The sequence below is a fragment of the Oculina patagonica genome, chromosome 12 (genome assembly GCF_052425735.1).
Source record: "Oculina patagonica isolate OP01 chromosome 12, crgOcupat, whole genome shotgun sequence".
In the NCBI taxonomy this organism is placed as follows: Eukaryota; Metazoa; Cnidaria; class Anthozoa; order Scleractinia; family Oculinidae; genus Oculina; species Oculina patagonica.
The window spans coordinates 4,843,404-4,858,698 of NC_135769.1; the positions used below are offsets into that span (position 1 = coordinate 4,843,404).

Consider the following 15,295-nt stretch of genomic DNA (forward strand, 5'->3'; position numbering starts at 1 on the left):
AACCATTTGTTTACATGTAGACTTTTGAACAGCTGGGACGTAAAAGTAGTACGATGAGCTGAAATATAGCAGTATTTCAAAAATTATTGCTGTTTGGGTGATCAGTGGTCATAATAAAAATTAAAAATATGGTTGTATCTTACCTTTAAAATGTTAAAATTAAATTTTCGGCAACGTTTCTGTTGCCTTCCTCACAATGAAATTACTTAAAGAATAAATTTAAAAGTTTAAAACTTCTGACGGTCCCTAAGGGAAACAATTAGTGGCAAATACGCTTTAGGGAAAGACTGGCGTTCATTAACAGCTTCGGTGTTTACTGTGGAATCCAAAGATTTTAAAAATAAACACCTCGTTCCAGTATTTCTACAAAGTTTGGATGAATGTCATATCCAGTGGTCTCCGAGTGCTGTTTTATGGCAGACTTGATTTTTAACTTGATTTTTAACCTTGTAATTAGTTTAATTTAAGGACCTCTCTGAAAACGACGTCATGTGAGGGGAGCCTCCTCTTGAAAGTTTTTTTATTCTTTTTAGACTCATTATTGCCTCGAGTGCCAGGGTAGTGCTTTGCCCCTCTAGAGTTCCAGGATATTTGACTTTCACTAATGTATACAAAAGGACACGATTTGCATTCCACTTTATATACGATGCCAGTAACTTGGTTGTCATGTGCCTGTTCCTTGGGTTTTCTGAGAACATCACCAAATCATCCAATTCACTGATTTTGTAACCACTCGCACGATTAAAAAAGTAACACGAGAGCATGATCTTCAAAACTCATTTTTCATGGGTGACTGTGGAGTATAGTAAAATGTTATATTGTATATTATAAACAGAGAATTACGATTGCAAAAGTTCCCAATGTGTTTTTTTTTTACGTTATTCTGTATCTGTGGTTTCTGTGGTTGGTACGTATACTAATTATCAATACTATTATTATGTAATTATCTAATGAGATAATTGCTGATTATTTTTGAATAAGATAACACAATTTTTGCAGCATCAATAGTGCATGCCATTTGCACAATGTTCGAGTATCATTTTCTTGACTGTGTGTTTCATTGCGAGGGTTTCGAGTGCCTTACTTCCGCTGTTGTTTATAAGCTTTGAATATTTTGTATGTACAATGTAGCGTCTTGAACCATATTGCCTGCTGCACAGTGGCTCTACTGTTGTACACAATAATGACTGAACTAAATATTCCTCAAGGAAAACGTGCTCGATCAGTCAATGATAGTAAACCAAACTCAGTGAGGTAAATGCCTTTGCCACGTTAGAAATGTTAATGGCAATCTGTGTATCTTTAACAATAAGACATATAGAAGTCATTTTAAACCTGTGCAAATCAGGAAAGATGGAGTTTTAGAGTAATGGAAGGATGTTAGAGCGAAGGTCCTAAGGGAGGATATCACAAGAGATGCTATTGGCCATGCACAAATAAAGACCACGCGACAAGAGCTGATAGAAAAAAAGTGAAACTCTCCTCTTAACCAGCAGCACACGAGGAAGTGACCAATGAGCCCGTGCAAAAGCGCGTCTGTCAATCTTGTATCTTGGTAACAAATCCTGACAAATGCCACCCTCGACACCCTCACCAAACTGAGGCTGTAAACGTTTACAAATGCAGTGAAATCCAAAGCCACGGAGACAGGAGGCAGGGATGTAATGCTCAAGGCAGACAGAAATCTCATCGCCAGACTTCTTGTTATTGGTCAGACTCCAGATGAGAATCGCAAGGTATATCAGAGACTTGTTTGCACACCAACTAGGCGCGCTACCTTGGTCTTTGGCAGCACTTAATGGATCACTGCTGGCAAAGACAAACAAAGCTGTTTTGTCTAAGCTGCTGGATAAAAATGTTCCTGTGTTGCCCTCTTCACTACTTTCTACCTTTGTTATCATTGATGCCGTGGCTGTGATTCAGGTAATGACACATGTGCCAGACAATTTCAGTGCCTATAGTGCTATTAGCCGGGCATCAGTACCCTGTAATTTCAATCAAAAATGCTGAAAGAAGCAAGCGCAGTCGGGATGGACAGACTGTGGAGATTAGTAGCTCACAGCAACGTTGAATTGCTCACGACAATGGCCGGAAGACATTTCTGAGCACTGGGAAGACTTGCCTGCTTCATATCCTTGCTTGTGAATGAGCAAGACATTCGTATTCTCACAAGCTAGAAGGACGTGTTGTGTACGTCACAGATGGCTCCTTGGGTACAAGACTTACGGGAAGCGATGGTCGTGTGTTGTCAACGGCAGTCCCAGAGCTTTATACCGAGCAGGAAGAACTGGGATGTTTTTGCACGTTCTGGATGCATTCACAATGGTCATCGACAATTGAGTATTTACTCTTCTGATGCAGACGTGAAAGTGCTGGCAAGCCATCATCAAACCAGCAAGATTGCCATCGTAATTAGGACTCAGAATCATTCTCGAATCGTGGACATTTCCAGTGTCTGCAATCAGTTAGGGGAAGTAGTATGCAAAGTGCTTCCAGGCCTTCTTGCACTGACTGGCTGCGATTCTGTTAGTGCCTTCTCCTGCAAACGGAAAATGAAAGCTTTTAAGCTAGTTAAGGAAATAACAAACTACGAGAACTAGTTCTTCCCCTTGGCCACGATAATGTACATGTGAGGGACGAACATGCAGCAGATGTTGAAGAACTTGTGTACTTTTTGTATGGAAAGGCAGGGAAAGATTTAATCAAGTTAGATACCACTTATTCTGCAAAATAAAGAATTACAGTCGCACCACCTCCCGCCACTGAATGTCTGCCCTCAAGAAACATATACAGCAACCTTACAGGCTATATTTGGAGAAATGCTTTGGAGGCAAACCCGACAGCCCATAATTCAGTTTGTAACGGATGATATATAAAAGGACCAGGAACTGAATATTGATTATACAGACCAAGCTCTAGCACCTGAGGCGGTGATGGAGCTGGTTTGTTGTGGCTGCAAGGTACAGTGCCGGAGTCGGCTGACTGGACAAGAGTGATCGCAGAGTGCATTTTGCGAGGAAGTAGTTGCACCAACTGGTCAAGAAGGAGGAAAGAGGGGATAGAGCGAAAAATATACCTAGAAATATGTAGAAAAACACATTTTTTTAGATTTCGACTCCATTGCCATTGGAAATTTGAAATTTTCTTTTTTATTTTTTTTTTCAAATACTGTGATTCTTTATACATATTTAGATATTTTTTTTTCAGGACCTGCATTGATAGTAGTTTTTTCTTAAAAATGATCAGTAATATTTTTAAATGTTTTTAATTATAATTATTTTATCATTTTTATTGTTATTTTATTATTTTATTATTATTTTTTTTTTATTACTACTATTACTGTTATCATTATCATTATTATTATTACATTTTGAGTCTAAAAGAATGATTAGAGCCATTGGAGGCATTATCAATAGCATTTTGTATTTACCATCATTTCTGTAAATAGAAGCTGTCGTTTTGTTTGAATAGGAATGTGTTAGCGGTTTCTCCATATTTTTAACAGTTTCCTTATTTCTTCATGTTTCGTGGAATTTCAATGAGTTTAGGAACATATATGAACACAAAACTGAGACGGGTTTGTGAAGTTGATATACCAGCTATTCGTGAAGTACAGTATACTCACCATTGCGAATGGTAATAAAGAACAACGTTTTCAATAACCTTGCCTAGCAATCATTGCCATAATGACATAACTGGTACAAAAACGACCACATTTTCATTCTAGCACAATATATTTCACTCCTTTTATTTCAAAACCGTTGTACTTGCTGGATATAACCGTGCAGTGTGCTTGACAGTGTGCATACTGTACACAAAGGCCTGCATGTAAACAAATGGCTGCTAAGGTATTAAATACCTCAAAATGCAAGAAAATACTTGCTAATTCCGAAATTCTTCACCTGGAGAGTAGTTTAGTTTGTACATTGCTTCCTATTTTAAACCTTTATTGCGCTAATACAGCTTTTATTAAAAACACAGCCATTTAACTTTCATTCTGAAACTCAGGATTTGAAGTGTCGTTGTTTCATTAAATAGGCCTTAGCAACGGCCTCTATGGCGTTCGCTAATTCATTAAATAGCATCTCATATTATAGAGTATGATCGATTGTTTAACTCATCCAAATTTAATGAATATTGGTGTAACGATGTTATAGATATCAGCATTGTTATATAACACCGATCTAATGTTTCAAATTTATCCCCACCCACCCCCTGTTACAAACACCTCATTTTCTTTGTTAAGCTCCATTTTCACAGCTGGAAACAAGTTGAATATAAAACACTAGGCCCTGAGCTTTCATTTGGTACCAATGAAACTTTGTTCGGTTGGGGGTGCTACGGAAATAGATTTTTGAGGTCCTGGCTCATGGACTATTAGTGGATTTTGGCGCTATAAAAATACTTTTTATTATTATTTATTATAATGGCAACTTTGAAAATCAATTTTCTTTGTACCCTACGAGAATGAGATAGACCCCCCTCCCCCCCCCCCTCAAGAAAAAACAAATGATCACAGCTCTTGGCCAACCATTATTCCCAAAATCTTTTATCCCCGTAATTGAATTCCTTTACCTAAAATAAAAACAAACACTTCTGTGTGGGAAACCCTCCCTGGGATCCTACTTTTTTAGCCGGCATATGTGAATGATAAATTACATTCTTGTTTTCTCTTTTTTCTTAGCTTGAAAACAGAACAATTCTCAGAATAGTTCTTCATGGTCTGGGTTCGCCACTTTGGGGTGAAGAACAGCACATCGCAAATGAAATGAGCCCTGCTTTGACCAGGTTTCTGTTCCAGTTACGTGCCACACTGCGCTCAGCTCTAGCAGTTTGCCTTGTAACTGTTCCGACACATCTGTTTCAGGTATAATGTTATGATGGGGGTATGGATATGTTCTAGAGCAAACCCTGTTTAACTTTGAGAGTTGCGAGTGTATCTTTAGAACCAAGGTTATGCATAAACTACTAATGATGTTTTTGATTGATCGATTTTTAACTCTTATTTGGTGCTGTTGTTCATGGTGAAAAGGGATACATATCATATATAAAGAAAATAACATGAATAAAAAACAGTCTAAAAAATTATTAAGGGGAAATAACTAGGGTCAGCTCCGCTTTTAGGCTTGCCTAAATCTATATATTATCAATTAACAGTAGAGTCCCAATTTCTCGAACCCTCGGTTTCTCGAAACTCGCGATTTCTCAAACCAATTTTCGTTTCCCTTGGATAGTATAGTTGAATTTTGTTAACACAAATTTTCATAACTCGAACCTCTCGCTAACTTGAACCTTTTTTGATTTCCAGTTTCCCCTGGAGGTGTGAGGCTACTAGAAATACGGATTCTTTACTGTATGTTGCACAAATAACAAAATATTAACTAAAAATGCGTAATTTTAACAAACATGAACTTGTGATATTCACAAAATTATTAATAGCAAGAACATATACAAAAAATGACAATGGAAGCTAACGGTTAAGTAAAATTGGAAACTGCAAATTCCGAAGCCTTACTCTCACTGGCAGTCAGTAGTTTAGTGACCCTTTGTTTCTTTTTTTTCTCCAGGACCCAGCCCTCACTCGGCGTGTAGAAAGACTGTGTGACACGGTTGTAAAATTGGAGTCATTTGTTGGCTCTGAAAATGAAACGAACCCAGTTTACAAAGACTACCATGGTAAACCTCTTTACTACTCATTTCCCATGAAAACTTGTTAGTCTGATAGTAGTCTAAAAGAAAGAAGAACGCTTTCCAAAATCCATTTAACGCGGCTTTATCGTAAAGCCAACACCAATGTTTTTAAATGTGACCAATCACAACAAAGCAAATACCCAAATGAACCACTAAGGAATCGACGCAAAAACAGGCAACTGGCGGCAAGCGCGGGAAAATGTGCGTTAGCCGGCGTAAGCCAGTTACGATTCGCGTGTCTTTTCTGATTAGCTATAGCAAGTTCCACGATTTGACTTAACTAATCACAAAGCTCGAGAACGTATTGCAGATCCAGGGCAAATATATCTCAACGTTCGACAGCCAATTAAAAAATTTGAATGGAAATCAATTCATCTACACATGTGTCCTAGAAGTTTGTTTTCTTGACGATCTTCTTGTAATCGTTCCTAACAGTTCGTTTTTTTCTCTAGTACATTGTTATTCTGACTTTCATTTTCTTGATAGTGATTAAGCCATCATTTACATTCTAGGTCTATTTCACATTGTTCGCTTGCCTCGATTGAACTCTCTCGTGTGTCACGTGCCAGATTCCTTCGACCTCGCTTTCAAACTGAGGAGAAAGAAAATGACCATTGAGGTAAGCTTCTGATTACTGAACCTGTTTTTCAATTTCGGCTTTGTCGCTGGAAGATATAAGGAAGTGCGCTATTACCGCAAAATTCCAGTTATAAGCCCCCTCCCCCCCCCCCCCGAATATAAGCCCCCCTCTGCTGGATGACAATACTGAACAGGGATAAATGTTGCTTTATTATGACTTTTTAACTTAAAAGCGTATTTCGATCAACACTGCCGTGGCTCGTTTCGAAACGTTTTTTTTTTTATTCCGCTTATAGCTCCCCCCCCTCCACCTTGGATATATGCCCCTCCCCGTTGGAAATTTTGGGCTTTTTTCCTTTTTTTTATTTTTTTTTTTTTTTATACGCCCACCCAAAACCTCTTACGAAGTTCTATAAACTTTAAGTTCTAGATAAGTTCTAGATACGGTATTACTTTAACACAGCTTTTTTCCCAAGATGTTCAGTTACTACTGGCAAGTGTTTCAAAGGTGGTCACACCTCACGCTATCCATTTTTTGCTTGTTTCCATAGAAACTCCACCTTCCTCCAGATCTCTCAGAAGCAGCGAACAGGACTCAGGAAGATTCAGTCCGAGGGAAGCCTGGATCTCTCTCGTGCCAGTCCACGTTTACAAACAGCCGTCTGGACTTCTGATCACAACTCAAGGTAAACAGAGTGTCAACTGCCTTAGATCAATCGTAACAAGGTTATTGTATCTGTTACTGTGGATTGCTAATAAGCCTTGCTCGAATACGAAGTGACCCACACAATCGGCGCATATCTCCCTGCGATTCTGTAGCGTGAAGCAACTAGGGTATTTCTACTCCCCCTGGATGGGTTGCTAGTCAAACTCCAGGTTACCTGCAGCATATTTGCCAGGTACTACTAACAGTTCGCCGACACCCGTAAACGCCGTTTATACATCTGGAAAGGAGAGAGCAGCTGTGACAGTGACGTTAGGCTGATTACCAGCCGCTTCTCAGGAGGAACAAAGACCGGACTCGAGATAGCGGCGGAAATCTAGCTGACATTGAAGTCTCAAGCTCAAAAACAAAGCTCAGGACAATGACCACGTGCGAACATTCAAGCTCTCGATCTTGTGGTGACTTGGCAGCGCGCGATGACCATTAGGCAACCGATTCTCCCACATAAAATGAACAACGATGGAATCTTAAAGAAGAGTTATTTGGGTCTTTGACCATCTGGTTCATGTTAACGCTAGGGATGAGTGCTGGAGACTCAGCTAAATGGTGGTGCCTTACGGACGCATTTTGAACGCATTCTGAACGCAATTTAAACACTGTTTGAACGCATCTTGAACGCACATGAATTATACTTGCTGAATCTGCTTTACCCATATGAAAGAACAAGAAACGTTTTCTTACATGGACGTGTTTAGAGGTTTTTTATTTCTCTGGCTCTGTAAGAAATACAAGACATCAGTTTATGATGTTGAAATCTGACTGCGGTAAACTTGCATTAACAGGGCAATGAATGAACTCTCAGCGAAATGATGAACCTGTTTAGCTTCTAAGGCAGAAACCCGTCATCAAGCATAAACTGAGCCCGCGATTTTATCAGAGGCATTGAGTGACATGAAGCAACTTTATGACATCATGCTGACGTGGTGGCTTTCGTGAGTTCTCGCGAGTACACGCGCCTTAAAAAGTTTTTCATATAAGCAGATTAATTCAGATTGACATTTATCGATTTAATGAAGAAAGAAAATGAATTTTGTTTTTAATGGGATATGAAAATATTTTAAGATTACATCTAGTTAAAGGCGGTAGCCTTTTAGACTAACCAATGGCAAATGTTATAAACTATGGATTAAAAATATAACACTTTTATTCCTAAGCGACCTTCACTCGTTTTATTTTTGACATTATTATTTCAGCTTACCCCTCCGCCCGCATATTTGTTGACGTGGTTAAGTAGAACTTGTTTTGACAAGCATATCACACTTTTCGAATGTAGTAATTACATTTTTAAGTAATTGACAAACTTGAATATTTTGAAGTTCACGCATAAATTATGACTACCATTAAACAAGGCTCAAGATCACCAAAGCCAAATTATTCCCCTTTTGTTAAACAACTTTTAACCTTGTTTATATAGCTCCCACTCGCTATGTACAGAGTCTTTTTTTTTTTGCTAATTGATGACCTTGTTTCTGCCCAGCTTTGAATGTTTCTCGAGTGGAGATATCGTGTCTACTAGAAAAATCGCTTGTTATATTTTGACGCGGGCGAAACAGGAAAAAACGTTTCAATTTAAGCGTTATTTAAAGCACGGTTTTATTTTAATAATCGACGTTTTAATTTTGCGCTTTAAACCCACATGTTCCTTTACAAAAATAAAAGTCAGCTTGATATGTATTCAATCGCATATCTCAGTAAAATGATCTTAATCATCTTGATATCTTGTTAGTTGATGTATGACGCGCAATGTAACAGCATTGACGCATATGCTTTCACTCTATATGATGTAAAACTCTTGAAAAATACTGAAATTACAAAGTGCTATATTACATAGTTGTGAAAAATATACATCCGCGGGGGTTTTGAGTTTCAAAAATACGCGTATATTTGCGAAACCGTGCGCTTTTCTCCGGCAGTGTAGGCCGGTTTTTGTGAACTAAAGGCAACGTTTTGTTTTAATGCTCTTGAAAATCCCTTTCCGCAATTCGTTCTTTAATCCTGACTTGCAGGTGGTTTACAACTGAAGGCTCGTTTTTCTTTTCTTAATCTGTCAAAATTTTCTCTTTCATGCAAATTTTAATTGATTTTCCTTCTTTGTGAGCTCTCCGGCCCGAGGCAATTTTTCCGTTAACCAATACTGATTACGATTCTTTAAACTTTGTTTTCGTCGAATTGTTAACAAGCAGATTAATTTGAACTACGCTTTGAAGAATACGACGTTTTTTTTTTTTTTGTTACGTTTTGTAAGAAATGAAAATTCTGGGTTTAAGGCAAAATTTAAATTTCCACTTATAAAAATTGAGAGCTAGAAGTATAGGTTGGGCGTCAACATATAAATTTTTGTATCCTTTTTAAATTCTTTATATTCGAGCTTCAATATTAAAATTTACTGTGTACAAAACATATACGTTTTTTAGCGTGCTTGTGCGGAGCGGGGCGGAAATTTCCTCTCAGAAAAGGAAAGTTCCTGGGTAAATTTTGAATTGCTAAATAACATGTTAAATAAAAGAAAAATTATAAGATCCTTTCTGACCAGCGAAGTTTAGACACTTAGATTGTGTCCTCCGATATGTTATTATTTTTCCTGGGAGGGGGGTAGGGGGGGGGGTAAGCCTTCTGCATGTTATGTAATTTCGCAAAACAATGTCTAACGGCATTAATATTTCAGGAGATTCGGATTAATGGGCAAGGTAACGATTGGTAAAGAATTATTTGAAATGTTATGTCTCAAATTGAACGTTGTTCTCGATCCTTATAAACTTTAGATGCAAGGATCAGTAAGTTGGGTATACGAGTGAAAATTGACTAAAACGATAACGTCTTCATAGTTTTCGTGTCAAGCATAGCAGTACGAAGTGACAAGGTTTTGGCCAACCTACACGACGCTTTTAAAATACATTTTACAGAAAACATGTTTGGAATAAAACATCATACATCGTGAGTAAGTATAAATGTTCAATAAGTGGGATTGCAAAGTGTAATGAAAACTGGAATAATTCATTAATTAAGGCGTGAAAACGAACGGGGAGGTTAAAAGAATAAAATCTATATTATATAACAAAAAATGTAAATAGTGAACATAAAACCTAATGACCTTTGTTGTATTTTAGAAAAATAAGTTCGTAACACACTTACATACTGCCTTTTGACTGTGTTGTGTTTGTATTATGTTTGTAGCCCAGTTTTGTTGTTGCATACGACAGGAAGGTGAGGGGAGCGTGTCTTCAAGGAAGTCATGTGTATGGCTTCCTGATCTTTAATTGGTAACGTGTGGAAGCTGAGTCAGGAATCACGAAACAATCCTCCGAGGAAAGAAGGAAATAATTTTTAGAAACCCTAAGGTGTTTATCAGTTAATGATTTGAAAGTGTTTGTTTGAGGACAAATGCTTACGGATGCGAGTGGCGAGGTGTCTGTTTGTCAACCTCGTTCTCAGGGCCTTTCTCAACCCTTCTCTAATCTTCTTCTCTCGCTCTTGGGGGCGGGGGAGAGAGACCTGGGAACGAGGTTGTCTGTTGGTTACGTTTTGCAGTTTAAAAAGTCCGGGCCAAGCGAGGATGAGAGTTGATGAGAGTTCAAACTCTCGCTCTCGTTTGGCCTGAAACTATCATGCACTCCTCTCATCGACTTTAAACGTGCTCAAACTGTTTTCATGAGAGTTGATGAGAGTTTTCACCCGTTTTTCCCGAGTTGATGATAGTCGATGAGATTTGACAAAATACTCTCATGGGAGTCAACTTGTTGGCTTTTCAGTCCGAAATCAAGACATTTGGCAGTCCAGTAGACCTTGAAAATTATCTATATTTACATCACCTGTCTGCTTGGCAATGCATTGATGATGTAAGGAGATTTTTGATGTGGAGACGGTTAATTTTGGGAGGTGCAGTAGTTTGGTGGCTAGCTTTGGCTTGTCCGGGTTCAAGCCCTAGCCAGGGTCATTGTGTTGTGTTTTGGGGCAAGACACTTGAACTCTTACAGTTCATCTCTCAACCGCAGTGGTACAAATGGGTATTGGCGAATTGTTAGGACAAGATGAAAATCCTGGGTGGGTGGGGGGGGTTAACCCGCGATGGACTAGCCACTCTCATTGTCGCTTATGCCAGGCTCGTCGTATTTACGTGTTTTTTTTTGTTTGTTTGGTTTTTTTGGCGGGGGGTGGGAGGGGGGGGGGGAGAAGATTGGATACGAGGGCGGATTGAGGTGTGCGGGATGTTGCAAGCTCCACTCGATCCACCCCGCGCGCCTCGAATCCGCCCTCGTATCCAATCTTCTCCCCCCTCCCCCCCCCCCCCCCCTCCTTCCAATCCCCCCAAAAAAATGACTAAATAGCGACTGAGTATGAGTCCGGCTCCTATGCTATAGAAATCGGGTTAAACTCCGGCCCGGAAATTACCCCGGGTCAGAGTGAGCCAAAACGCCAGCGGCCATGTGCCACTTTGACCCGACCGCAAATGAAACCTTTAACGTTTTATTTTGACGTTGCCTCACATCACTGACAAATATAGTCGTTTCCAATCACCAGTATCAATTCGAAACCGTTCCAAATTACACAGAAATCACTGGAAAAATAATCATTTTACCTTTGGTTCTGTAGGTATCAACAACGAAAACATTTCTGACGTTTTTATGTGCATTTGTTTTACTCAGAAAAACACTTAAGCCAAGCAATTAAGCCAGGGTGAACAATTAAGCAAAAGGCAAAAGCTAATCTGTGTCCGGCCTTGATTGACGGTTCGATAACGAAAAAATATAACTTCTACGCCTTCGAATTCTCGATATAATTTGACAGAAAGCTGCACTATGTTGTTTGTTATTTTATTTTCGTGGGAGTACAGAACTTCGTGTGGGTTTTTTATTTTGTCGATAATGGTTTTCTGTTTTTTTTTTCTTTTGAGAATATTGAGATGAGATAACGAAATTTCATTCTGCTTTCGAAAACATGTTTGATTTTAATTTTTGATACGAATCTGTTTAAGATGGCTCCAGATACTGAAAAACTTCAGGCGGGTGTTAACCTGAACAAAAGCGTGTTCTGTGAATTCAATAAGAATTTGCCTCGTACTTAGTTGCCTGGGTTACACAATTTTTATCATTATTAGTATTTTTGGGAGGTTTGCCCCTAAAGCTAATTTTGTGCTTTGCTTTTGAATTTATTTTTGGCGATATGTATGTATGTGATGTATTGATAAATTATTATCCTTTCCAGAAAAAAAAAAAACTGTTTCCTACAGTCTATTTATAGTCAAGACAAGAGGTTTCTTAATTTTAAGTGTCTGGATAAAAATTACACCGTGTGAGTCGTATGCATTTGAATTTTAAAATATCATGTTTTCATTTTACAAACTGACATCTTGCTTTAAATGAACAATTCTCCATTAGTGCTTTGTTTGTTCAAGATTTCGTTTATCAATGCGGCGTGAAATGTAACATGACGTTTTGAGTGTGTTCTGTGAGTTCTACGTTGACAGCTTGCCTCGCTTAAAAGCCGTCGGACTGTGCGTATGAATATTCTTTCTTAAAATGATTTTAGTTCAAGTGGTCTAAGCTGTATGTATGTACTGTTTACTGATAAAGGGAAGATGTTTTTTTGTTTTGCTGAGTGAAAACCGTGGATTAAGAAAAGAAACAAAACAAGATATTGATCAAAATAGATTTAATCTTGAAATTGTTCTGAAGGAAACCAGATCTTTCGCGTCCGATAAAAGTTTGTTTTTCTGAAAAGACCAACGCGTCATTGCAAGATATGTACTCACGTTAATTTTGGTTGATTTAATTAAATAATAGTGATTCCTTCTCCGCCTCCGTTCACCCAGGACTTTATCTTTTAACATTCGTAGCGCATTTATTTTTTGCGAATCTGAGGCCGGGAAGCATTCCAATGTCTCCAATGTGTTCTTATAAAGCCCTGTACGCATGCTCGGGTTCCGGCGCAGTAACGCTTTATTTAGCCCCTTGCGTTACTCAAGCGTTTTCCTTCAGTAGTGTGACAGCTCTTGTAAGCTTATAATTGTACTGGTCCTCTATTGTAGCAGTTGTTGTTGTTTTTGGGGGCTAGCTAGGAGCATTGTTCCTGTTGTTTGTTCTATCGTTCTCTCGAAGGGTAGCGAGCCATTATTTATGTGAAACTTATGCGAGAGATTGGTTAATTCATTCGTGTGTTGTCCATTGGAAACTTTTGACGGTTAAAGCTCTAGTTAGAAAGTTTTCATTCGAAAACTTATTATATGTTATTAGTGTATCTAATAACATATGAATAAACCAAAGCAAAACAACCCGTATTCGGCTCGTTTGTGAGCTTTAAACGCTGCATAAGTAGCGCGGGAAATATTCGCGGGAAAATTAAGTGCAATTAAACGCTGGTAAAGTCGCGTAAGAAAGCGCGGGAAATGACGAGCCGTGCGCTACATTCGACGATCTGATTGGCCGAGAAGGAAACGTTACTCTGGTTGGTTGAGAAAATGATATTCCTCATTGTTTTGGCTAGAGCAATTCTTGCATGAAGCTAAACACGAACCATTGGAAAAGTGTTGCACGCACTGAAATGCTGTCCTGTTAAAGTACGAGTCTGCGTATGCGAGCTTTGTTTGTTTTTTAACAAACTAAAAATGTGAAGCGAAAAGAAATCATTTTTCATCTGTATGGAAAAAAAATAAGATAAACTTATTGCAAAACGATGGGTTTCGGTAGCTAGCAAATCGATTGCAGGTCTTTTGGCTCCAGTTAACAATTCTGCGTACATTTTATTAGATAATTAGCTGAAATTAAAAGCGTGTGAAGTGTGGTGAGGCTAGCACGATCTCGCCCATTTGATAGTTCACTGTCGGCGAGCTCATCAAACGCCTGAATTTAAAGCATAAAAGTGTGATTTTAAGACAAGCTAGAAGCGATAAGTAATGCCATATCAGATACAAGACGCTTGCATCTTACCTAATGTCTTCCACCATTAGAAACTGATTGTCCCTTACAGCCACATATACGTCATCGATTTTAACTGACAGTTGAAGTCGTGAAGTAAATGGCACAGACGGTTACTCAGTAAGCAATTAAACATCTTAAAAAGCTTTTTGGTGTAGACTAGAGGCGAGTCTTCAGACCGCCTTACTTTGTGCGCTGTTGTTTATTGTAATCTTCGGTCGTCAATAGTGCGTGTTTTAAAATCCATTTTAAGCCTCCTTAACAACTTTAAGTTACTACTAACACCGAAAAGTGATCAGTCGCGCGGAAATGATGAAAAAACGTTTTGCATCAAAAATCGAGCACATCTGCCAACGAGACGTCGGCAAGCTTATATATTTTTTTCCTCAAGTCTTGAAACCTTAAACTTAACACCAATTGGTGTATAAATTATACAGGGGGGTGTTTTCGTGGGAAATTTTCGAATTTTACTTCAATTTAAAGGAATTATTTTAATCTTAAATGAATATTCAAAGTTCTCACCGCCAGCTTAACGATATAATTGAAGACGAACATTAAAAAACAACTTTTTAATTCAAGGCAAAGATTGTACGTAATGGTGACGTTAGGTCTGCAAACGACTGATCAATTGCTTGATGACCAATCTCCCAATTTCTTCATTGCTTATTATTTCCTGATATATTTTCAAGTAAAAAGTATAAAAAAGAACAATTTTAGCTACGTTTTCGCTACGCTGCTATTCCCACTTCGTTGCCATTTTTAGGGGAAATAAATTTATTTGCGTTCGATTTAATTTCTAATTTTGATCACCCGCGGTGAGGAACTTTAATCAGTAAACGCGCGAACTAAATTGCGTAATTACTTCATTTGTTTGAAGAATCCCGAGCCTACAGAGAGGTGGAGAATTTTTCGCTTTGTCATTCTCAAGCTGTGGTCAGCATTGTTTAGCAAAACCGATCTACTTATTTTCGCTCTTGTTAAGGGACAAACGAGACAAGTTTGGCGTCGACTTTCTTGCGATTTCATCTCTTATAAGGCAGATGAACAACCAGATGGCACCACATGAGAGCATGCGCAAAGATCAGCCCACTCGACGCATGTGCGTCACGGCGAAGGATCGGAAACGCTGTCTCATTGTTGAACGTGGCTGTCATCATTCGTGCATCCAAAAAAAAATTTTGTTTTTTTTACAAAAGCGGCCTAATCATGTCCATCCTTCGCCGACTCTTTTCAACCCTCAGGCTTGTGTCCGCGATAAGCCGAAAATAAATTGCCCCCTTTTTTTTTCTTCCTAGAGATATTGTCCCTCTTGTTTTACCCGTGAAAGAGGCATTGTTTGGTTAGTTCCGTACCCAGTGTTATCATTAAAATGAACTTAAATGCGAAAATG

The 15,295-nt window shown here is 38.6% G+C and overlaps 1 protein-coding gene across 4 annotated transcripts in view; it reads left to right on the forward strand.

Annotated features, from left to right (window-relative positions):
• Positions 1-15,295, forward strand: part of LOC144631810 (elongator complex protein 4-like) — a 53,263-nt gene that overhangs the window by 13,813 nt on the left and 24,155 nt on the right. For 2 of the 4 annotated variants that reach the window (XM_078490378.1, XM_078490375.1), the window contains 4 exons: positions 4,685-4,867; positions 5,568-5,676; positions 6,204-6,310; positions 6,822-8,140. In XM_078490378.1, coding sequence (XP_078346504.1) covers positions 4,685-4,867; positions 5,568-5,676; positions 6,204-6,310; positions 6,822-6,944 — 522 coding nt within the window. In that variant the 3' untranslated portion in view covers positions 6,945-8,140. Of the gene's footprint in view, positions 1-4,684; positions 4,868-5,567; positions 5,677-6,203; positions 6,311-6,821; positions 8,141-15,295 lie in introns of those variants that run through there. The other 2 variants (XM_078490376.1, XM_078490377.1) reach the window with 1 other exon arrangement.